The sequence below is a fragment of the Oncorhynchus tshawytscha genome, linkage group LG13 (assembly GCF_018296145.1).
Source record: "Oncorhynchus tshawytscha isolate Ot180627B linkage group LG13, Otsh_v2.0, whole genome shotgun sequence".
In the NCBI taxonomy this organism is placed as follows: domain Eukaryota; kingdom Metazoa; phylum Chordata; class Actinopteri; order Salmoniformes; family Salmonidae; genus Oncorhynchus; species Oncorhynchus tshawytscha.
Window position 1 is genome coordinate 15,778,081 of NC_056441.1, and position 23,945 is coordinate 15,802,025.

The 23,945-nt window shown below is 44.5% G+C and overlaps 1 protein-coding gene across 5 annotated transcripts in view; it reads left to right on the plus strand.

Annotated features, from left to right (window-relative positions):
- The window catches only part of LOC112265804 (neurabin-1-like), a 130,891-nt gene that overhangs the window by 102,119 nt on the left and 4,827 nt on the right, over positions 1-23,945 (plus strand). For 2 of the 5 annotated variants that reach the window (XM_042295228.1, XM_042295227.1), the window contains exons 9-19: positions 171-400; positions 3,274-3,370; positions 8,674-8,782; positions 13,135-13,223; positions 15,092-15,236; positions 15,564-15,684; positions 19,774-19,822; positions 20,019-20,063; positions 22,486-22,605; positions 23,014-23,037; positions 23,336-23,518. In XM_042295228.1, the coding sequence (XP_042151162.1) occupies positions 171-400; positions 3,274-3,370; positions 8,674-8,782; positions 13,135-13,223; positions 15,092-15,236; positions 15,564-15,684; positions 19,774-19,822; positions 20,019-20,063; positions 22,486-22,605; positions 23,014-23,037; positions 23,336-23,518 (1,212 nt within the window). The remainder of the gene's footprint in view (positions 1-170; positions 401-3,273; positions 3,371-8,673; positions 8,783-13,134; positions 13,224-15,091; positions 15,237-15,563; positions 15,685-19,773; positions 19,823-20,018; positions 20,064-22,485; positions 22,606-23,013; positions 23,038-23,335; positions 23,519-23,945) is intronic. The other 3 variants (XM_042295230.1, XM_042295231.1, XM_042295232.1) reach the window with 3 other exon arrangements.

Consider the following 23,945-nt stretch of genomic DNA (forward strand, 5'->3'; position numbering starts at 1 on the left):
GATCTGTACGTTAAGGTGTTCATCCCATAGCATAGTCTCATACCATAGTGCGTGCATGCGTGTGTGTGTCTGTATATTGTGTCTGTGATTGTGTGTGTGTGTGTGTGTTGCCATGCTAATGTGTTTATGTGTGTTCAGTATCTGAATGTCTTTGTGCTTGCCTACCCCAGCTAGCAGCGGTGGACAGGGAGAAGGCACGCTGGGAGAAGGAGAAGAGCCAGCTGAAGGCCAGCATGGAGGAGAACAAGGAGAGGATGCTGAAGCTGGAGAGTTACTGGATCGAGGCCCAGACCCTGTGCCACACGGTCAACGAGCACCTGAAGGAGGCCCAGTGCCAGTACACCACCCTAGAGAAGAAGTACAACAAGGCCAAGAAACTCATCAAAGATTTCCAGCAGAAGTGAGTCAGAGTCTGGTGGTAAACTAGTCTAAATTAAACAACATACTGGTTCAATATGCTGTATCATTCCTAGGCTTGGTAAGACTGTTACGAACTCTCCCAAGTGAAATATCTAACTTAGGGTAGTGCGTTTGGGGTCAGGCGACCCATGTTCTAAGGGAGTTACTCATTCCCGCCACTCATGTCCATACAGAACTATAAATGTATTTTCCTTGCACTAATATCACTAATACTGTTGCCCAGCACTTTGTCAAACAACTCTTTGTTGTTCCTTTCGCATCTTTTAACTGACTACAGATCAACATCAACATGTACTTTTGTGATTTACTGTACTTCGTATTATACTGTAGCATGCTTGGAATGTTGCTTTGTGCCAATTAACTAGGCAGACTGGAACTACAGTAACAAGTTAATAGGATTAAATAGGTGATCTGTTGCTCTGGTCTAGTCAGTAACTAGCCACACACTCCAGATGTGTTGCTCTGGTCTAGTCAGTAACTAGCCACACACTCCAGATCTGTTGCTCTGGTCTAGTCAGTAACAAGCCACACACTCCATATTAAGCCAGCAGCATACCACCCTGCATACCACTGCTGGCTTGCTTCTGAAGCTAAGCAGGGTTGGTCCTGGTCAGTTCCTGAATGGGAGACCAGATGCTGCTGGAAGTGGTGTTGGAGGGCCAGTAGGAGGCACTCTTTCCTCTGGTCTAAAAGAAAATATCCCAATACCCCACGGTAGTGATTGGGGACGCTGCCCTGTGTAGGGTGCTGTCTTTCGGATGGGACGTTAAACGGGTGTCCTGACTCTCTGAGGTCATTAAAGATCCCATGGCACTTATTGTAAGAGTAGGGGTGTTAACCCCAGTGTCCTGGCTAAATTCCCAATCTGGCCCTCAAACCATCACGGTCACCTAATAGTCTCCAGTTTACAATTGGCTCATTCATCCCCCTCCTCTCCCCTGTAACTATTCCCCAGGTCGTTGCTGCAAATGAGAATGTGTTCGCAGTCAACTTACCTGGTAAAATAATGGAAAAATAAAAAATATCTGTTGCTCTGGTCTACTCAGTAACTAGCCACACACTCCAGATCTGTTGCTCTGGTCTACTCAGTAACTAGCCACACACTCCGTCTGTGTTATCTGTTGCCATTAGAGTAAAATGGGCTCCCGAGTGGCGCAGCAGTCTAAGGCACTGCATCTCAGTGATAGAGGTGTCACTACAGACACTGGTTCAATTCCAGGGTTTGGCTGGGGTAGCCGTCATTGTAAATAAGAATATGTTCTTAACTGACATGCCTAGTTAAATATATATATATATATTTTAAATGACTGAAAACCTGAAGAATTGCAACATTATTCAGTCCACTTTGGTTTATAAGGACAACATCTTATCGTAGCTATGTTATTTAAGATTCAAATCCAAATTTAGAGGCCATTGCAATTGACAGCTTATTTTAGGTAATACACATCTGTTTTTCAAACCCTGTTATTTTCCTACAGTATGCGTATCAAACTTTTTCACAAACAGATTCCACCCATGAATCTGAAGGACATTTTAACCAAGTGCCACTTAGTTGAAGCATGTCTGTAGAGAGAGAGAGAGAGAGTTGTGTTGACTTCCTATGCAGCTCTGCTCCACACCGCAGCCTCTCTCTCAGAGTAGTGAGTTGATCTCTATGGTCATTCCCATCAGAAGTGCTTTGCCACTCTCCGCTCTGACTGCCTTTAAATTCCTTTGTCCTTGAGGCAACACTGCTGCTAACTGCGGAAACAAACTCTCCCTCCATTTTAACAGCAGCAATGTTGAACAGGCCAGAATAAGACAGGCAGATCATTTCACCAAGCGGATGTAGTGAGCACAAGGAATTGCAAATGTCTCAAGAGCCAATGTCTGTGTGTCTGTCTGTCTGTGCTGGGTTTGTTATGGTTGTTTGTCTGTCTGAGTGTGCTGGGTTTGTTATGGTTGTTTGTCTGTCTGAGTGTGCTGGGTTTGTTATGGTTGTTTGTCTGTCTGAGTGTGCTGGGTTTGTTATGGTTGTTTGTCTGTCTGAGTGTATTGGGTTTGTTATGGTTGTTTGTCTGTCTGTCTGTGCTGGGTTTGTTATGGTTGTTTGTCTGTCTGCCTGAGTACAAGGACGCATGACTCATGCGTCCTTCAGCCCTGCTGTAAGACAGAGGCAGGACTGTCTCAGGCTGTCACTCTGTCTTTACTTCCTATCCTCCCTGGGATAGTCTCCTTTTACACACACACACACACACACACACACACACACACACACACACACACACACACACACACACACACACACACACACACACACACACACACACACACACACACACACACACACCACACACACACACACACACCACACACCACACACACACACACACACAGACACACACACACACACACACACACACACACACACAGACCACAAACACACACACAACACACACAAACACACCACACACACACACACACACACACACTATACCCTTCTTTACCTTCTACACTCCTGTTAAAGGAGACAACACAGAGAGGAGCTCTACATATCTCGTCATATTTACACATTCCTGTTCTCACCTCTGTGAGAGGAACGGTCCCAACTCCCCAAACACCTAACACTCCGTCCCTGTCCTTACCCCTGTGAGAGGAGCGGTCCCAGCTACTCAAACACCTAACACTTCTGCCCCTGTCTTCACCCCTGTCAGATGAGCTGTCCCCAACCATCCAAACATCTTACACTTCTTACACTTGTCCCTGTCCTCACACCAAACACTCTCCCTGTCATCACCCCTGTCAGAGGGACACCAACGTACCCTTCTAACCCCCATCTCCTTCTCTTCTCTCCCCTCTCTCTGTTTCTCCCAGGGAGGTGGAGTTTGTCCAGAAGGAGGATGCAGAGAGGAAGAGGCTGGAGGATGCAGAGAAGTCCCACTTGGAAGAGATCCAGGGACTGCAAGTCAGGGTAATATGCTCTCTCAATGTTCTTCCTCTATGGTCATTTAATCAATGCTGCTACATCCAGGTGTAGAGTGAAATTGATCTTGGGTCAGTTTAGCATCTTCCCCATTAATGGTTAGGGTTAGGATTGGGGGAGGGGAAGCTGATCCTAGATCTGTACCTAAGGAAACTACAATCCGGAGCGTAAACCCACAACTAAAGATTATTTGACATGTTATTGACATGCTTATGGCTGTGTGATATGTTTATACCGGTACCTATACAAGCGTACATTATGTATCTGTATGAGTACAAGATAAAGCCCTAATTCCCCCTAAACATAACGTTCCAGCCCACTAAACATAACATACCAGCCCACTAAACATAACATACCAGCCCACTAAACATAACATACCAGCCCACTAAACATAACATACCAGCCAGTAAACATAACATACCAGCCAGTAAACATAACATACCAGCCAGTAAACATAACATACCAGCCAGTAAACATAACATACCAGCCAGTAAACATAACATACCAGCCAGTAAACATAACATACCAGCCAGTAAACATAACATACCAGCCAGTAAACATAACATACCAGCCAGTAAACATAACATACCAGCCAGTAAACATAACATACCAGCCAGTAAACATAACATACCAGCCAGTAAACATAACATACCAGCCAGTAAACATAACATACCAGCCAGTAAACATAACATACCAGCCCACTAAACATAACATACCAGCCCACTAAACATAACATACCAGCCCACTAAACATAACATACCAGCCCACTAAACATAACATACCAGCCACTAAACATAACATACCAGCCCACTAAACATAACATACCAGCCACTAAACATAACATACCAGCCCACTAAACATAACATACCAGCCACTAAACATAACATACCAGCCCACTAAACATAACATACCAGCCCACTAAACATAACATACCAGCCCACTAAACATAACATACCAGCCCACTAAACATAACATACCAGCCACTAAACATAACATACCAGCCCACTAAACATAACATACCAGCCCACTAAACATAACATACCAGCCCACTAAACATAACATACCAGCCCACTAAACATAACATACCAGCCCACTAAACATAACATACCAGCCACTAAACATAACATACCAGCCACTAAACATAACATACCAGCCCACTAAACATAACATACCAGCACCATAACATAAACATAACATACCAGCCCACTAAACATAACATACCAGCCCACTAAACATAACATACCAGCCCACTAAACATAACATCTGCCCACTAATCATAACATACCAGCCCACTAAACATAACATACCAGCCCACTAAAACATAACATACCAGCCCACTAAACATAACATACCAGCCCACTAAAACATAACATACCAGCCCACTAAACATAACAATCAGCCCACTAAACATAAAATCAGCCCACTAAACATTACATCAGCCCACTAAACATAACATACCAGCCCACTAAACATAACATACCAGCCCACTAAACATTACATCAGCCCACTAAACATAACATACCAGCCACCAAACATAACATACCAGCCCACTAAACATAACATCAGCCCACTAAACATAAGCACATTCTTTTGATTAACACACTGGTTTGATTAGCACAGTGGTCTTCAAACCTCACCTTGCGGACACCCCAGATGTTTCACAATTGTGTTGTAGCTCTTAACTAGCTCCCTTGATTTACCTAGTCCAGGGCTTTATGATTAGTTGACAATTAGAATCAAATCAATTTGTATTGGTCACATACACATACAGTTGAAGTCAGAAGTTTACATACACTTTAGCCAAATACATTTAAACTCAGTTTTTCCCAATTCCTGACATGTAATCCTAGGAAAAATTCCCTGTCTTAGGTCAGTTAGGATCACCACTTTATTTTAAGAATGTGAAATGTCAGAATAATAGTAGAGAGAATGATTTATTTCAGGTTTATTTCTTTCATTACATTCCCAGTGGGTCAGAAGTTTACATACACTCAATTAGCATTGCCTTTAAATTGTTTAACTTGGGTCAAACATTTCGGGTAGCCTTCCACAAGCTTCCCAAAATAAGTTGGGTGAATTTTGGCCCATTCCTCCTGACAGAGCTGGTGTAACTGAGTCGGGTTTATAGGCCTCCTTGCTCGCACATGCTTTTTCAGTTCTGCCACAAATGTTTCTATAGGTTGAGGTCAGGGCTTTGTGATGGCCACTCCAATACCTTGACTTTGTTGTCATTAAGCTATTTTGCCACAACTTTGGTAGCATGCTTGGGGTCATTGTCCAAATGGAAGACCCATTTGCGACCAAGCTTTAACTTCCTGACTGATGTCTTGAGATGTTGCTTCAATATATCCACCTAATTTTCCTGCCTCATAATGCCATCTATTTTGTGAAGTGCACCAGCCCCTCCTGCAGCATAGCACCCCCAGAACATGCTTCTGCCACCCCCATGCTTCACGGTTGGGATGTTGTTCTTCGGCTTGCAAGCCTCCCCCTTTTTCATCCAACCATAACGATGGTCATTATGGCCAAACAGTTCTATTTTTGTTTCATCAGACCTGAGGACATTTCTCCAAAAAGTACGATATGTGTCCCCATTTGCAGTTGCAAACTATAGTCTGGCTTTTTTTATGGCGGTTTTGGAGCAGTGGCTTCTTCCTTGCTGAGCGGCCTTTCAGGTTATGACGATATAGGACTCGTTTTACTTTGGATATAGATACTTTTGTACCTGTTTCCTCCAGCATCTTCACAAGGTCCTTTGCTGTTGTTCTGGGATTGATTCACACTTTTCGCACCAAAGTACGTTCATCTCTAGGAGACAGAACGCGTCTCCTTCCTGAGCGGTATGACGACTGCGTGGTCCCATGGTGTTTATACTTGTGTACTATTGTTTGTATAGATGAACGTGGTACCTTCAGGCATTTGGAAATTGCTCCCAAGTATGAATCAGACTTGTGGAGGTCTACAATTATTTTCTGAGGTCTTAGCTGATTTCTTTTGATTTTCCCATGATGTCAAGCAAAGAGGCACTGAGTTTGAATGTAGGCCTTGAAATACATCCACAGGTACACATCCAATTGACTCAAATTATGTCAATTAGCCTATCAGAAGCTTCTAAAGCCATGACATAATTTTCGGGAATTTTCCAAGCTGTTTAAAGGCACAGTCAACTTAGTGTATGTAAAATTCTGACCCACTGGAATTGTGATACAGTGAATGATCTGTCTGTAAACAATTGTTGGAAAAAATACTTATGTCATGTACAAAGGAGTTGTCCTAACCGACTTGCCAAAACTATAGTTTGTAACAAGAAATTTGTGGAGTGGTTGAAAAACAAGTTTTAACTTGTTGAGTGTAGGGGGCAGTATTTTGATGTTTGGATGAAAAACGTACCCAAATGAAATTGCGTATTTCTCAGGCCCAGAATCTAGAATATGCATATAAAGTCAGATTAGGATAGAAAACACTCTAAAGATTCCAAAACTGTCAAGATATTGTCTGTGAGTATAACAGAACTGATATTGCAGGCGAAAACCTGAGGAAAATCCAATCAGGAAGTGCTGTTTTTCCTGAAAGCTCTCTGTTCCATTTCATGCCTTCTCTCCATTTAAAGAGAAGTTTCAACTCCAGTTTCAACTGTTCTGCCTTATTATTATTCGACCATGCTGGTCATTTATGAACATTTGAACATCTTGGCCGTGTTCTGTTATAATCTCCACCCGGCACAGCCAGAAGAGGACTGGCCACCCCACATATGCTCTCTCTAATTCTCTCTTTCTTTCTCTCTCTCGGAGGACCTGAGCCCTAGGACCATGCCCATGGACTACCTGACATGATGACTCCTTGCTGTCCCCAGTCCACCTGACCGTGCTGCTGCTCCAGTTTCAACTGTTCTGCCTTATTATTATACGACCATGCTGGTCATTTATGAACATTTGAACATCTTGTCCATGTTCTGTTATAATCTCCACCCGGCACAGAAGAGGACTGGCCACCCCACATAGCCTGGTTCCTCTCTAGGTTTCTTCCTAGGTTTTGGCCTTTCTAGGGAGTTTTTCCTAGCCACCGTGCTTCTACACCTGCATTGCTTGCTGTTTGGGGTTTTAGGCTGGGTTTCTGTACAGCACTTTGAGATATCAGCTGATGTATGAAGGGCTATATAAATAAATTTGATTTGATTTGATTTGAAAGGGATATCAACCAGATTCCTTTTCCTATGGCTTCCACATGGTGTGAACAGTCTTTAGACATAGTTTCAGGCTTTTATCTTGGTAAATGAGCGATAAAGATCACACCGTGTCAGTGGATGACTGGGTGCCAGCAGCATTTTGCATGCGCCAACAGAGTGGAGCAGACATTTTCTCTCTATCTCCTATTGAAGAAGCTACGGTCCAGTTGAAATATTATTTATTATTTATTGTAAAAACAACCTGAGGATTGATTATAAAAAACGTTTGACATGTTTCTACGAACTTTACGGATACTATTTGGAATTTTCGTCTGCCCCGTCGTGACCGCTCGAGCCTGTGGATTTCTGAACATAACGCGCCAACCAAATGGAGGTATTTTGGATATAAAAATAATCTTTATGGAACAAAAGGAACATTTATTGTGTAATTGGGAGACTCGTGAGTGCAAACATCCGAAGATCATCAAAGGTAAGCGATTCATGTTATTGCTTTTCTGACTTTCTTGACCAATCTACTTTGCTCCTAGCTGTTTGTAATGTTTTGTCTGCTGAGAGAGATGTCCTTACTTAAACGTTTGGTATGCTTTCGCCAAAAAGCTTTTTTGAAATCTGACACGCCAGGTGGATTAACATCAAGCTAAGCTGTGTTTTGCTATATTGCACTTGTGATTTCATGAAAATTAAATATTTTTAGTAATTTAATTTGAATTTGGCGCTCTGCAATTCAGCGGATGTTGATGAAAATGACTTCAACTGTATTTAGCAGATGTTATTGCGGGTGTAGTGAAATGCTTCTGTTCCTAGCTCCAACAGTGCAGTAATATCTAACAATACACAACAATACAAAACTAAAAGTAAAATAATGGAATTATAATGTGAGAAAGAACACACACAAAAAAAATACTGCAAAGTTTCTTAGGAGCTAGAAACTGAGCGGCCATGTCTACCGGCGCCATCTTATTAGGTACGCTAGCTCTGACGTAGATCAACGACATGGTACGGCTGTGGGTCAAACCACTGTCCCTGCTGGTACATGGTGTTACCAGTGGAGGGAGTCACCCAGCATGGGTCACTTACACTGAAACTCGAAATGATTTCTTCACAGATTGCAGCCCTGGAGTTTGAGCTGATGCAACTGATGAAACAAAATGGCATCCAGGTGAACAACAACAACAGTGCCCAACGGAGTCCTGGAAAGGCCGGTCCTGCCAGAGGTGAGTCTCAGGGAAATGGGGAGATACAGAAATACGATGCTTACACTCTACTACTATTATAGCTATCTCCCTCCCCAGGCAATAATATCCTTACACTGTGGTAATATAATAAACATTACTGGTCATGTTCAGATGATTCTGTAGTGAGTCACAACAGGGACCCTGTGACTAGTCATCCATTCATTCTCATCCCCCACTTCCCATTGAGCTTAAAATACTTCATTTACCTATCACTCTACATATATGTATATAATTTACCTCTCTACATCTATATCTATATAATTTACCTCTCTATATCCATATAATTTACCTCTCTACATCTATATCTGTATATTTTACCTCTCTACATCTATATCTGTCATTTACCTCTAAGTCTATATCTTTGTCATTTACCTCTCTATGTCTATATCTATGTCATTTACCTCTACGTCTATATCTATATAATTTACCTCTCCACGTCTATAACTATATGATTTACCTCTCTACATCTATATCTCTTTAATTTATCTCTCTACATCTATATAATTTACCTCTCTACATTTATATGACGGCTTTGCACACTGTTGGCATTCTCTCAACCAGCTTCATGAAATGGAATGCATTTCAATTAACAGGTGTGCCTTGTTAAAAATGAATTTGTGGAATTGATTTCCTTATTGCGTTTGAGCCAATCAGTTGTGTTGTGACAAGGTAGGGGTGGTATACAGAAGATAGCTCTATTTGGTAAAAGACCTAGTCCATATTATGGCAAGAACAACTCAAATATGCGAAGAGAAAGAACAGTCCATCATTACTTTAAGACATGATGGTCCGTCAATCCGGAAAATGTCAAGAACTTTGAAAGTTTCTTCAAGTGCAGTCGCAAAAACCATTAAGCGCTATGATGAAACTGGCTCTCATGAGGAACGCTACAGGAAAGGAAGACCAGAGTTACCTCTGCTGCAGAGGATAAGTTCATTAGAGTTACCAGCCTCAGAAATTGCAGCCCAAATAAATGCTTCACAGAGTTCAAGTAACAGGCACATCCCAATATCAACTGTTCAGATGAGACTGCGTGAATCAGGCCTTCATGGTCTAATTTCTTAGGCCAAGAAACACGAGTAATGGACATTAGCCAGTGGAAATCTGTCCTTTGGTCTGACGAGTCCAAATTTGAGATCTTTTGTTCCAACCACCGTGTCTTTGTGAGACGCAGAGTAGGTGTGGTTCCCACCATGAAGCATGGAGGAGGAGGTGTGATTGTGTGGGGGTGCTTTGCTGGTGACACTGTCTGTGATTTATTTAGAATTCAAGGCACACTTAACCAGCAAGGCTACCACAGCATTCTGCAACGATACGCCATCCCTTCTGGTTTGCACTTAGTGGGCCTATCATTTGTTTTTCAACAGGTCAATGACCCAACACACCTCCAAGCTGTGTAAGGGCTATTTGACCAAAAAGGAGAGGGATGGAGTGCTGCATCTGATGACCTGGCCTCCACAATCACCTGACCTCATTCCAATTGAGATGGTTTGGGATGAGTTGGACCTCAGAGTGAAGGAAAAGCAGCCAACAAGTGCTGAGTGTCATCAACGTGTGTATAGGTGGCAGGGAGGACATGCGGCAGGGAGGACGGGCGCAGGAGAATCGAACTCGGTATAATGGAGTAGTTTAATAACTGAAAAACACAGCTCCAAAACCATAATACATAATCAAAACAAAGTAGGTACGAGGACCCGTCGGGCACCAATACAAACTACACGATCATGAACAACAAACAATCTCTGACAAGGACATGAGGGGAAACAGAGGGTTAAATATACAACAGGTAATGAATGGGATTGGAACCAGGTGTGTAGGAAGAAAAGACAAAACCAATGGAAAATGAAAAATGGATCAATGATGGCTAGAAGCCCGCTGACGTCGACCGCCGAGCACCGCCCGAACAAGGAGAGGCCTCAACTTCGGTAGAAGTCGTGACACTGGGCATATGTGGGAACTTTTGGAAAAGCATTCCAGGTGAAGCTGGTTGAGAGAATGCCAAGCATGTGCAAAGCTGTCATGAAGGCAAAGGCTGGTTACTTTGAAGAATTGAAAATATAAAATGTATTTTGATTTGTTTAACACTTTTTTTGATTACTACGATTCCATATGTGTTATTTCACCATTTTGATGTCTTCACCATTATTCTACAATGCAGAAAACCGTTTTTTTTTTTTAAAGAAAACTTGAATGAGTAGGTGTCCAAACATTTGACTGGTACTGTATATCTATATAATTGACCTCTCTACATCTATGTCTATATAATTTATGTCTCAACATATATATCTATAATTTACCTCTCTATATCTATATCTTTATTATTTACCTCTCTACATCTATATCTATATAATTTACCTCTACATCTATATCATTTACCTCTCTACATCTACATTTATGTAATTTACCTCTCTACATCTATATCTATATAATTTACATAGATATAGACCAAGATCAGGCCGCGGCCCTGGTCAAAAGTAGTGCACTATATAGGGAATAGGGTGCCATTTGAGATGAACACACTGTGTAGATGATGCATTGTTTACAGTATGTACTGTGAGGGAGATTCAGGACACTATTTCTATAAATGTTATTGCCAATGTAACAAGGATAGCTTGTCCACCCATCACAATGTCCCTGTCTTAGCAATAAGTCTCTATCGGGGTATTTCAATAGACGACAATGGAGGCTGTAGAGACAAATGACATATCCTTAGGAGGGTTGTCACTCAAACCCTGAGATACACCCTACAGCTCTCCTATCAGCTTGTTTCCTATTTCCTATGCCCTCAAACTGTGCTGTTATTGCTTTAGTAGGGACATCAAGAGGAGGACAGGACTTTGTCTGACTCCATGTTATTTAGGATGCAGCTTGTGTCACTGCACACTGTCAACACTAGCTCCCAGACATACAGTACCAAAGGCTTGAGATTTGTTTTTGCATTAAAGCTTGTTTTGCTTGTTGCTCCTTTTTTTTTAAGCAAATCCCTCTTACTCTTTTTTTTGTCACTGTGCATTACCTCTGAATGCACTTTAAACTTTGACCTCGTACTCCAATGCCACTTCAGTTAACAAACAAACAGTAAACAAATACAAAACAAATTCTGTCCGTAACAGGTAAACACAAGTCTGGGTTTTGGGATGTGTCCCAAATGGCACCCTATTCTGTATTCTCTATGGGCTCTGAAAAGAAGTAGTGCACTGTGGAGGGACTCCTGAGTGGCGCAGTGCTAGAGGCGTCACTACAGACCCAGGCTGTATCGCAGCGGTCTAAGGCACTGAATCTCAGTGCTAGAGGCGTCACTACAGACCCAGGCTATATCGCAGCGGTCTAAGGCACTGCATCTCAGTGCTAGAGGCGTCACTACAGACCCAGGCTGTATCGCAGCGGTCTAAGGCACTGAATCTCAGTGCTAGAGGCGTCACTACAGACCCAGGCTGTATCGCAGCGGTCTAAGGCACTGAATCTCAGTGCTAGAGGCGTCACTACAGACCCAGGCTGTATCGCAGTGGTCTAAGGCACTGCATCTCAGTGCTAGAGGCGTCACTACAGACCCAGGCTGTATCACAGCGGTCTAAGGCACTGCATCTCAGTGCTAGAGTTATCACTACAGACCCTAGTTTGATTCCAGGCTATATCACAACCGGCCGTGATTGGGAGTCCCATAGGGCGGCGCACAACTGGCCTAGCATCGTCCGGGGTAGGCTGTCATTGTAAATCAGAATTTGTTCTTAACTGACTTCCCTAGTTAAATTAAAAATGGAGTAGGGTTCCTTTCGGGAGACTTTTACTGGCCTGTTTTTCTTCGTGGCTCCTCCGGCTTTTTCTCCCAGGCCCAGTCTGTTATAATGGATTACAGTGGCCCTTGATCTGCTATCTCCATAATTGGCCTGATAAGGGGACAATGGGCAGTCTCTGAATACTGATCCAGATCTGGAAAAACTGAATGAGACAGTTCAATAAGCAATATCAGTAAGAGAGGCGGGGGGAGGGAGGGAGAGAGAGAGAGGGAGGGAGACGGGAGAGATTACCTCTGACATGATGACAACAGCTTCTTCTGTGGCGTTGTGTGTATTTGTGTGTAGCTATACGTTCTGTAGTTCTACATTTCAATAGGATCTGATGACAAACCGTCTCTCTTTTATCACAGACTTGCTTTAGAATTGAATTAAAATGTATATCAACCAAGTGGACCTTTATTAGCCTGGTCCCAGATCTGTTTGTGCTATCATGTCAACCCCATGTCATGTCAAACAGACCTGGGATCAGGCTAGACCTTTATGACTGTTGAACACATGTAACTAAGGACGGTTGTGTTGTGTGTGTTGTTCTAGAGATGAGTGAGGCGCTTCCCCACGCTGGTAGCAAACAGAGACTCTCCAGAGGACTACTACGGGACAGCATCAGCTCTACAGAGGGAGAGGTTAGTATGGACACAAACACACACAAACACCTCTGTTCAGCCTTGTAATATCCACAACAATGATAATATTAATAATATGTGCTATAATCACCACCAGATGTTGTATCACATTACTCAATGAAAATGAATTGAACTGTTTTGACATGTAAATGTTTTATTTAAAGTGAATTACACTGACAGTGTTTGTGTGGTTAGCCCTGTCCGTCCTCTGACCTTATAAAAAAGCCTTTATGTAATGTATTAATTGCTGGCTTCAAGTCAGTGCCCTGCGGCACATCAATCTAGTCCTGAGTGGTGGCAAAGCCTATTCCCCCTCCTTACTGAGATAATTGCTGGTAAAGTCTCTTTTGGAGAACACTCTTTCCCATTTATAAGATCTGTCCCTTACTGAGCAAAAATAATGAACAGGGCTTTGTCCCAAATTCCACTCTATTCCCTTTATAGAGCACTAGTAGTGTACTACATAGGGAATAGGGTGCCATTTGGGACGTGACCCAGGAATATATAGGCTTAATCCAGGGAGACAGACAGTCACCGTCCACTATACTGGAGACAGACAGTCACCGTCCACTATACTGGAGACAGACAGTCACCGTCCACTATACTCGAGACAGACAGTCACCGGCCACTATACTGGAGACAGACAGTCACCGTCCACTATACTGCCACTATACTAGAGACAGACAGTCACCGTCCACTATACTCGAGACAGACAGTCACCGGCCACTATACTGGAGACAGACAGTCAGCGTCCACTATACTGGAGACAGACAGTCACCGTCCACTATACTGGAGACAGACAGTCACCGGCCACTATACTGGAGACAGACAGTCACCGTCCACTATACTGGAGACAGACAGTCACCGGCCACTATACTGGAGACAGACAGTCACCGTCCACTATACTGGAGACAGACAGTCACCGGCCACTATACTGGAGACAGACAGTCACTGTCCACTATACTGGAGACAGACAGTCACCGTCCACTATACTGGAGACAGACAGTCACCTGCCGCTATACTGGAGACAGACAGTCACCGGCCACTATACTAGAGACAGACAGTCACCATCCACTATACTGAAGACAGACAGTCACCTGCCACTATACTGGAGACAGATAGTCACAGTCCACTATACTGGAGACAGACAGTCACCGGCCACTATACTGGAGACAGACAGTCACCGTCCACTATACTGGAGACAGACAGTCACCATCCACTATACTGAAGACAGACAGTCACCTGCCACTATACTGGAGACAGACAGTCACCTCCACTATACTGGAGACAGACAGTCACCGGCCACTATACTAGAGACAGACAGTCACCATCCACTATACTGAAGACAGACAGTCACTGTCCACTATACTGGAGACAGATAGTCACAGTCCACTATACTGGAGACAGACAGTCACCGGCCACTATACTGGAGACAGACAGTCACCGTCCACTATACTGGAGACAGACAATCACCGTCCACTATACTGGAGACAGACAGTCACCGTCCACTATACTGGAGACTGACAGTCACCATCCACTATACTGGAGGAAATCATGCAATTGGTGTGTAACCTTTACTCAGTAAGATAACGACCTCTGGATAATGGTACATAGAGAGAGAGAGGGGGAGAGAGAGAGAGGGGGAGAGGGAGAGGGACAGAGGACATGTTTAATTTACTGCGTTAGGTGGATGTCAGGTGCCTTGTCTCACTGTCTCAGTTTCTCTCTTTTTTTGATAGCATTGTTAAAGTAAATGTCTCTTTCTCTGTGTTCATCTCTGTCTCTCTTTCTATCCCTACTTCCATCTTTCTCCTTCTCTATTGATCCATCCTCACTTTGTCCCCCCTTCTCACCTCCCGTCTCTCCAGGCATCAGAGGGCCCTGGCAGTACTCGTTCGTCCATCCGGAGTGCAGCTTCCAGTACTGTGGATGAGTCCAGACCCTCCAGGGCCCCTGGCAGTGCTGAGGACTCCCCCAGACATAACCTCCTCCAGCAGGCTGCAGACAACGACGGTCAGTGTAGAACCACATCATAAAATATTTGATCGTTCATCACTATAGATACAGGAGCCTCCTTCCCTATGATCCATTCTGGCTTTGACAAAGCTTACTTACCCTAAACTATTTTACTTGTGGTTTTTAAGTGAACTGTTACACACATGTTTAAGGCTAGCATCTCAAGAATATGAGTGTAGAGCCCAAATTATCGCTCAGATCGCACATTGTATTCAATTATGATTTACAAGAAAGTCTTAGTCACATGCTTGATTCCAATGTAGGTTATCACTATCTTTGCTGTATGTATGCATATATTTACTGAACCTCTGATGATGTGTGTAGGTTCTCAGTCTCCTGTGGTGTCCAGCCCCTCTCTCAGCCTGGAGGAGAAGACCATCAGGAGAGCTCTGGACCCACTGACACGAAGCAAAGGGAAGGACCCCAGAAGCTCAACTGGAAACAGGTACTAACCACCTCCCTGCCGCTGTGTTCCTCTGACTCCAGGGTGAAGTTTCCCCTAGGTACAGATCTAGGATCAGCTTCCCCTCCCATTCTAACCTTAAAGGGGGAAATGCTAAACTGACCCCAAATGAGCGTCTAGAGTTTGTAGTGATATTGTTAGAGAGGGTAAAGAAAATGATTAACCCTGCCGAAAGGAAAAGAGTAGGATAGATAGAGACCCCCTACCAGACACACATCAGCAGAAGAGATTGCCAATAGTGTAACCGTTTAGGCACACCATATCTATCAAATGTATTTATAAAGCCCTTTTTACATCAGCAGATGACACAAAGTTCTGTACAGAACCGCAGCCTAGAACCCAAAACAGCAAGCAATGCAGATGTAGAAGCACGGTGGCTAGGAAAAACTCCCTAAAAAGGCAGGAACCTAGAAAGAAACCTAGAGAGGAACCAGGCTCTGAGGGGTGGCCAGTCCTCTTCTGTCTATGCCGGGTGGAGATAATAAGAGCACATGGCCATTTAAGGACAGATTGTTCTTTAAGATGGTGAAAAGTTCATAGATGACCAGCAGGGTCAAATAATAATAATCACAGTGGTTGTAGAGGGTGCAACAAGTCAGTACCTTTGGAGTAAATGACAGGTGGCTTTTCATAGCCGAGCATTAAGAGGTCGAGACAGAAGGTGCAGTAGAGAGAGAGAGAGACAGAGAGAGAGAGAGAGAGAGAGAGAGAGATGAAAACAGCAGGTCCAGGACAAGGTAGCACAGGTCAGGGTTCCCCCTAGCCGCAGGCAGAACTGGAGCAGCAGTGGACTGTGGACAGCCAGGAGTCATCAGGCTAGGTAGTCCTGAGGCATGATTAGAGGGAGCATATTTAAATTCACACAGGACACCAGATAGGACAGGAGAATTACACCAGATATAACAGACTGACCCTAGCCCCCTGGCACATAGACTATTGCAGCATAGAGACTGGAGACTGAGACCATGTAAAACACACGTCACAGCACCCAACCAATAATACCCAGTCATAACCCATAGAGAATTTGCAATATTCTGTTTTACCTTCCAGTAGAGGAGTGGGGGGGTGTGAATGGGTGTGTGGGGAGAGTGAGGGGGGTGAATGGGTGTGTGGGGAGAGTGAGGGGGTGTGAGTGGGTGAGGGGGGTGAGGGGGGGTGAATGGGTGTGTGGGGAGAGTGAGGGGGTGTGAATGGGTGAGGGGGAGTGAGGGGGTGTGAATGGGTGAGGGGGGGTGAGGGGGTGTGAATGGGTGAGGGGGAGTGAGGGGGGTGAATGGGTGTGTGGGGAGAGTGAGGGGGTGTGAATGGGTGAGGGGGAGTGAGAGGGTGTGAATGGGTGAGGGGGTGAATGGGTGAGGGGGAGTGAGGGGGTGTGAATGGGTGAGGGGGGTGAATGGGTGTGTGGGGGGGTGATGGGGTGTGGGAATGGGTGAGGGGGTGTGAATGGGTGAGGGGGAGTGAGGGGGGTGAATGGGTGTGTGGGGAGAGTGAGGGGGGGTGTGAATGGGTGAGGGGGAGTGAGGGGGGGGGTGTGAATGGGTGAGGGGGAGTGAGGGAGGTGGGGGTGAATGGGTGTGTGGGGAGAGTGAGGGGGTGTGAATGGGTGAGAGGGGGGGGTGAATGGGTGTGTGGGGGTGTTTTCGTAGACATAACAAAGGCCTTGAAATGTCAATAGTACCACAGTACCACACCAAATCAATACACTTCAAACAACAATAAACTTGCGTGCAACCTCCCTTTTACTAAACTGTCAACCCAAATATGTCTGTCAGGGAAATAATAGTTTAGCGCCACTGAACATTAAAGGGAGGTCATTGATAAAACAGAAAGTCTATTGCAGTGTAAAGCACTGAAAGGAAAATGAGAGTAAGAGAGAGAAAGGGGTCTTAGCTGTTGACTTCAGGCTTGCAGTTGCAACGACTGTCTGTCAAATACACCTGATGGTTGGTTGGCTTGTTTGTCAAAGCTTCACAACAATGTTGCTACCACCATGCAATCAATGACAGGAGTGGCCCCAGAAGATACACCGCCGATCGACTTAAACACTTTAAAAACACGCTGAAAATGAACATAACTTCTGCAGAGTTGCACACACTGTGAATCTGCCCTGCCAACCCAGAGCTCTCCACAGAGAGCCAGAAGAGCTATATTTTGACTGCTGATGCGCTCTCAAAGTGACAGCACACGGTGAAGGCTCCGTGCAGGATACTACCCGTTCCTTTGATTGCTGTGCTGTTAGATACTGTCTACTTAAACTGTCTGAGATCCGCACTGAGGGCTTACTCTACAATGTTTTCCAGCGGTTGCAGACGATGTGCCTGTGTGTGTGTGTGTCTGCGACTGGTCATTTAAATCCCCACTGTGGGTCAGACTCTGAGACTGTCTGTATGACTGAGTGAGCCTGACTCTGGTTGGCTGGCAGCAGCTGCTGTGACTGTCTGTATGACTGCGTGAGGCTCACTCTGGTTGGCTGGAAGCAGTTGCTGTGATTGAAGAAAGCAACAGAGCTGGGACTCCTACACAACACACAGGGGTCACTGCACACCCATCTCACCAAACCCACCTCTCCATCCCACCAAACCTACCCTTCCATCCCACCAACCACCAAACCCACCCCTCCATCCCATCAACTCACCCCTCCATCCCACCAACCACCAAACCCACCCCTCCATCCCATCAACCCACCCCTCCATCCCACCAACCACCAAACCCACCTCTCCCCTCCACCCCTCCATCCCATCAACCCACCCCTGCATCCCACCAACCACCAAACCCACTCCTCCATCCCACCAAACCCACCTCTCCATCCTACCAAACCCACCCCTCCATCCCATCAACCCACCCCTCCATCCCATCAACCCACCCCTCCATCCCACCAACCACCAAACCCACCTCTCCATCCCACCAAACCCACCTCTCCATCCCACCAAACCCACCCCCCTCCATCCCATCAACCCACCCCTCCATCCCACCAACCACCAAACCCACTCCTCCATCCCACCAAACTGACCTCTCCATCCCACCAAACCCACCCACCCATCCATCCCATCAACCCACCTCTCCATCCCACCAACCACCAAACCCACTTCTCCATCCCACCAAACCCACCCATTCATCACACACACACACACACACACACATACACACATACACATTCCACCAAACCCACCTCTCCATCCCACCAAACCCACCTCTCCATCCCACCAAACCCACCCCTCCATCCCATCAACCCACCCCTCCATCCCACCAACCACCAAACCCACTCCTCCATCCCACCAAACTGACCTCTCCATCCCACCAAACCCACCCACCCCTCCATCCCATCAACCCACCTCTCCATCCCACCAACCACCAAACCCACTTCTCCATCCCACCAAACCCACCCATTCATCACACACACACACACACACACACACATACACACATACACATTCCACCAAACCCACCCCTTCGTCCCATCCCACCAAACCCACCCCTCCGTCCCACCAAACCCACCCCGCCATCCCACCAAACCCACCCCTCCATCCCACCAAACCCACCCCCTCCCCCACCAAACCCCCCTCCATCCTACCAACCCACCCACCCATCCCACCAAACCCACCCCTCCGTCCCACCAAACCCACCCCTCCGTCCCACCAAAAACCCACCCCTCCATCCCACCAACTCCCCCCCTCCATCCCACCAAACCCACCCCTCCATCACACACACACACACACACACACACATACACACACACACACACACACACACACACAGTATTCAGGTCTTGTGTTTAGTAGATGCATTTCTGTGTGACTCAGCCGTGGATCAGAGAGAGGTCAATGTGTCCAATCCGTTTAGCGTCCACCTCACCTTATCCTTAGAGAGGAGGAAAAATACAAAGATACTGCATGAACCTATTTGGTTTCTCCTTTGACCTTCGACCTTTTGTTCTTCTCCTTTGATGTGTTTTTCTCTCTGGAGAAGTGTTTTACTGGTGTGAATGTTTAGTAAATCTGTTCTTATGTCTATAGTTGTTTTCTACCAATATAACAATCTGTTTCTCTACCAACTCATGCCTCTTCTCCTCAGTTCTACAGAACCCTCTGCTGAGAATAGCCCAGAGAAACTCAAGGCCAAGGTATGTATGTGAAGAGAACCCCAATGTACACAGTAAACAGTAAAAGGGCATTTCCATGATAATACATATTGACAGTGCTGACTGAAGTGTGCTAATGCATATTATTATATAATACCTGTAGGCTATTGTGGTGCATATTGTTTGTTTTTCGTTTGATTTAACCTCTGTCTGGTTCTGATGCCTTTCTGTTTAACAGAAATCTCTTACATGGCCACACTTCTTCTCCTATTCATATTACTTGGTATTGTATTTGTATTTTTTTTTTCTCCAATCATACCCAATCAAACAGAATACAAAACAACTACTGTACATAGCAGGGTATGAAGCGGTCTGATTAGCATATTCTTAATGCACTTGTTGTTGAAGTTCATTTCAGTAATTTGCACAAATATAGAAGGTGTATTGGATTAGATTCATATATAGACCAGTAATTTATAATTCCTTCAAGGGAATCATCATAACTCATGTATTTAGATATTATAATTTCAAAGGTTGGGTTTTTGCATTACGGCATGTCTCTTTTAATCACATTATCTGGCGCACACTTTGGGACTGATTATGTTTGATTTGTCCGTAGTAATTCATGAATTAGATATTCTCTAGCCACTGATGTTATTAATCAAGCTATAGCATTGGGGAAATCACTTCAATACACTGAGTGTACAAAACATTATGAACACCTGCTCTTTCCAAGACATTGACTGACCAGGTCAAAGCTATGATTCCTTATTGATATCACTTGTTAAATCCACTTCAATCAGTATAGATGAAGGAGAGGAGACGGGTTAAAGAAGGATTAAAGAAGTGCCTTTGAACGGGGTATGGTAGTAGGTGCCAGGGGCACCAGTTTGAGTGTGTCAAGAACTGCAATGCTGCTGGGTCCCTGTGGTGGATGCTGGCGAATTGAGACTGTTCTGAGGACAAAAGGGGGTGCAACTCAATATTAGGAAGGTGCTCCTAATGTTTGGTACACTCAGTGTACAATATCCAATGTCTTTCATAGTACCTAGTCTTTCATCCCTGATACATAACCCGAAGGTGAGGTAAATGTTGAGGTGCTGTATGTCTCTCTTCTCGCAAACCTCGAGGCTGCAAACCATTCAATTAGTCATAGATATTGTGAATCAAGCTTTTCATCTAAAAAAGGACCAGAGAGGTATTATAGGTGCAACTAGTTACCCAGCTCAGTTGATCCAATCTGGCCACAGGCTAGAGAATCAGACAGACTTACATCACAATCCTCAGATCAAAAGGAGGGTTATGTTTGTGCTGACGTCAAATGATGGCTATAGCTGACACCATGTTTTCTCAAGCCTCCACATGGCTTGTTGATTAAGGCACACCCACCTGGGGCGTTAGGTAGGTAGGTAGGTAGGTAGGTAGGTTGGTAGGTAGGTAGGTAGGTTGGTAGGTTGGAGGTAGGTAGGGAGGGAGGAGGTAGGAGGTAGGTAGGTAGGTAGGTAGGTAGGTAGGTAGGCAGGCAGGCAGGCAGGTGGGCAGGTGGGCAGGCAGGCAGGCAGGTAGGCAGGCAGGGTGGGCAGGAGGTGGGTGGGAGGTGGGTGGGTAGGCAGGTAGGTAGATAGATAGATAGATAGATAGATAGATAGATAGATAGATAGATAGATAGATAGATAGATAGATAGATAGATAGATAGATAGATAGATAGATAGATAGATAGATAGATAGATAGATAGATAGATAGATAGATAGATAGATAGATAGATAGATAGATAGATAGATAGATAGATAGATAGATAGATAGATAGATAGATAGATAGATAGATAGATAGATAGATAGATAGATAGATAGATAGATAGATAGATAGATAGATAGATAGATAGATAGATAGATAGATAGGTAGGTAGGTAGGTAGGTAGGTAGGTAGGTAGGTAGGTAGGTAGGTCTGCCAGACAGAGTTTATAATTGTTTATCACTGGGGACAGAGAGAACTACTGAGGTCTCACAGGGAAACATACACACATAAACACACATGCCCATGGTCATAAGCGTTCACACACACATATGCACGCGCAGCCAGGGACAACACACACACACACACACACACACACACACACACACACACACACACACACACTGCAGGGTCAAGATGACTGAGCTCAGATACAGATCCCCAGACAACAGCTCAAGCCACAGTAAAATGACACATTCCGTTTCATTATACAGTATAATATTTACGTTAAATTGAATTGCATCACATACATGTTTGATCATTGAATAATACAATACGTTTCTGAATCAGCCATAGGTGTGCAAATATTATCTGTATGTAGAATGTATGAGGTTTTAACGGTCTATGTTTGTTAGAGGTCCTCCAGTATATTCCCTCTATTCATTATGAAATCATTGATTGAAATAATCAATCGGCAGCAAATGACTTCAACATTGGCATTTATTAGCTTTAGATTCAAAACATCACAACAAAAATAGCTTTGTGTTGAGAGGGGAATACAATGAAATAGACCTTGAAATGAACAGAGATAGACTATAGCCAGCCACAGGCTGTCTGAAATGGCACCCAATTCCCCACTACTTTTGACCAAGGCCCATAGGGCACTTTATAGGGAATAGGATTCCATATAGGATGTAGACAATGTTTTGACTAACGTCTAATAGACTTCTGCATGGTGTTGTTCTACATAGGGTCCTGTGGTGAAGGATGATCTGAGTGTCAGCAGTAGCAGCTCAGTGGAGGTCAGTGGTCTGCGGACTGAAGCCAAGAAGTCCGGTCGCTCACACACCCTGGTGCTCTCCTCAGACGAGGTGAGAAACAAGGATTTGATCTCACATAAAAAAATCTACCTAGTATCAACAATCACTAGTTATTCAACCTAAAATGTAAAAAGAATTGAGTATATTACCTCAAACATAAAAAATGAAGAAAAGGGACCTATATTTCCCCATCTAGTGCTCCTGTCATGTCATGCTGAGTTTCCTCTGGTTACCAAGTGTCTGTAATGTGTAACAATGGTGTTCGAATGGCCTATTCCATGTTTAATTAGTTACAATTTATATTCTATTTAACTATCTTTGATGTTAGCAACTGTAGCTTTGCTAGTCGGCCATTTTGTATGTACCCTGTACCATTGTGTGCCCTGGGCCACTGCTGCTGCTGTGTTTTTGTGTTAACAAACTGTCCTGTCCTGTCGTCCTCTGTGCTGCCATGTTCAGAGTCTGGATATGATAGATGACGAGGTGAGATCTAGCTCTGAGTGGCCACCAAAACATTATGCATGTTCCCATACTGTCTACCAAGCTTGTAAAAAGCCTGTGTGCATCTACTAAACACAAGACCTGAATACTGTGTGTGTGTGTGTGTGTGTGTGTGTGTGTGTGTGTGTGTGTGTGTGTGTGTGTGTGTGTGTGTGTGTGTGTGTGTGTGTGTGTGTGTGTGTGTGTGTGTGTGTGTGTGTGTGTGTGTGTGTGTGTGTGTGTGTGTGTGTGTGTGTGTGTGTGTGTGTGTGTGTGTGTGTGTGTGTGTGTCCTCATCTAGATCCTAGATGAGGGCCAGTGCCCCAAGCAGCACCAGTGGCAGAACATCAGTGTGACAGAGTGGACCTCCCAGCAGGTGTCCCGCTGGCTCATGGGACTAAATCTGGAGCAGTACATCCCAGAGTTCACGGTCAACAATGTGGACGGAGACCAGCTACTGCAGCTGGACAGCACTGAGCTCAAGGTGACGGACTGAAGTCTGTGGTTTTGTTCATATCCAGCTATGTTAGTTACTTCTGGATTCAATTCTGAATGAGCTATAGAGCATCACACTATGCAGCCCACAATGCACCTCTTAAATGCATTTACCCAGACGTTCGCGGAGATCACATTCATGGTAAACGCTGCATGTCAGCTCAATCCTAAAAGTCTGTTATAGTTCACTGCTTGGATTGAATCCTGGCCTTAGTTACTAGTTAGTTACTAGTTAGTTACTAGTATCACCTTGTTTATGCATTGTCATTGTTTCCAGGGTGTTTGGTGCCACCCGTCAAGGTACAAGTAGTTTAACAGTTTGATATAGTAATTTGCCCTGAAGCTTTGGGCCGATATAGACTGAAATTGTTACAACTCCTGTTATATTTGTTTTGATCATAGAGTTTTATTCCCTG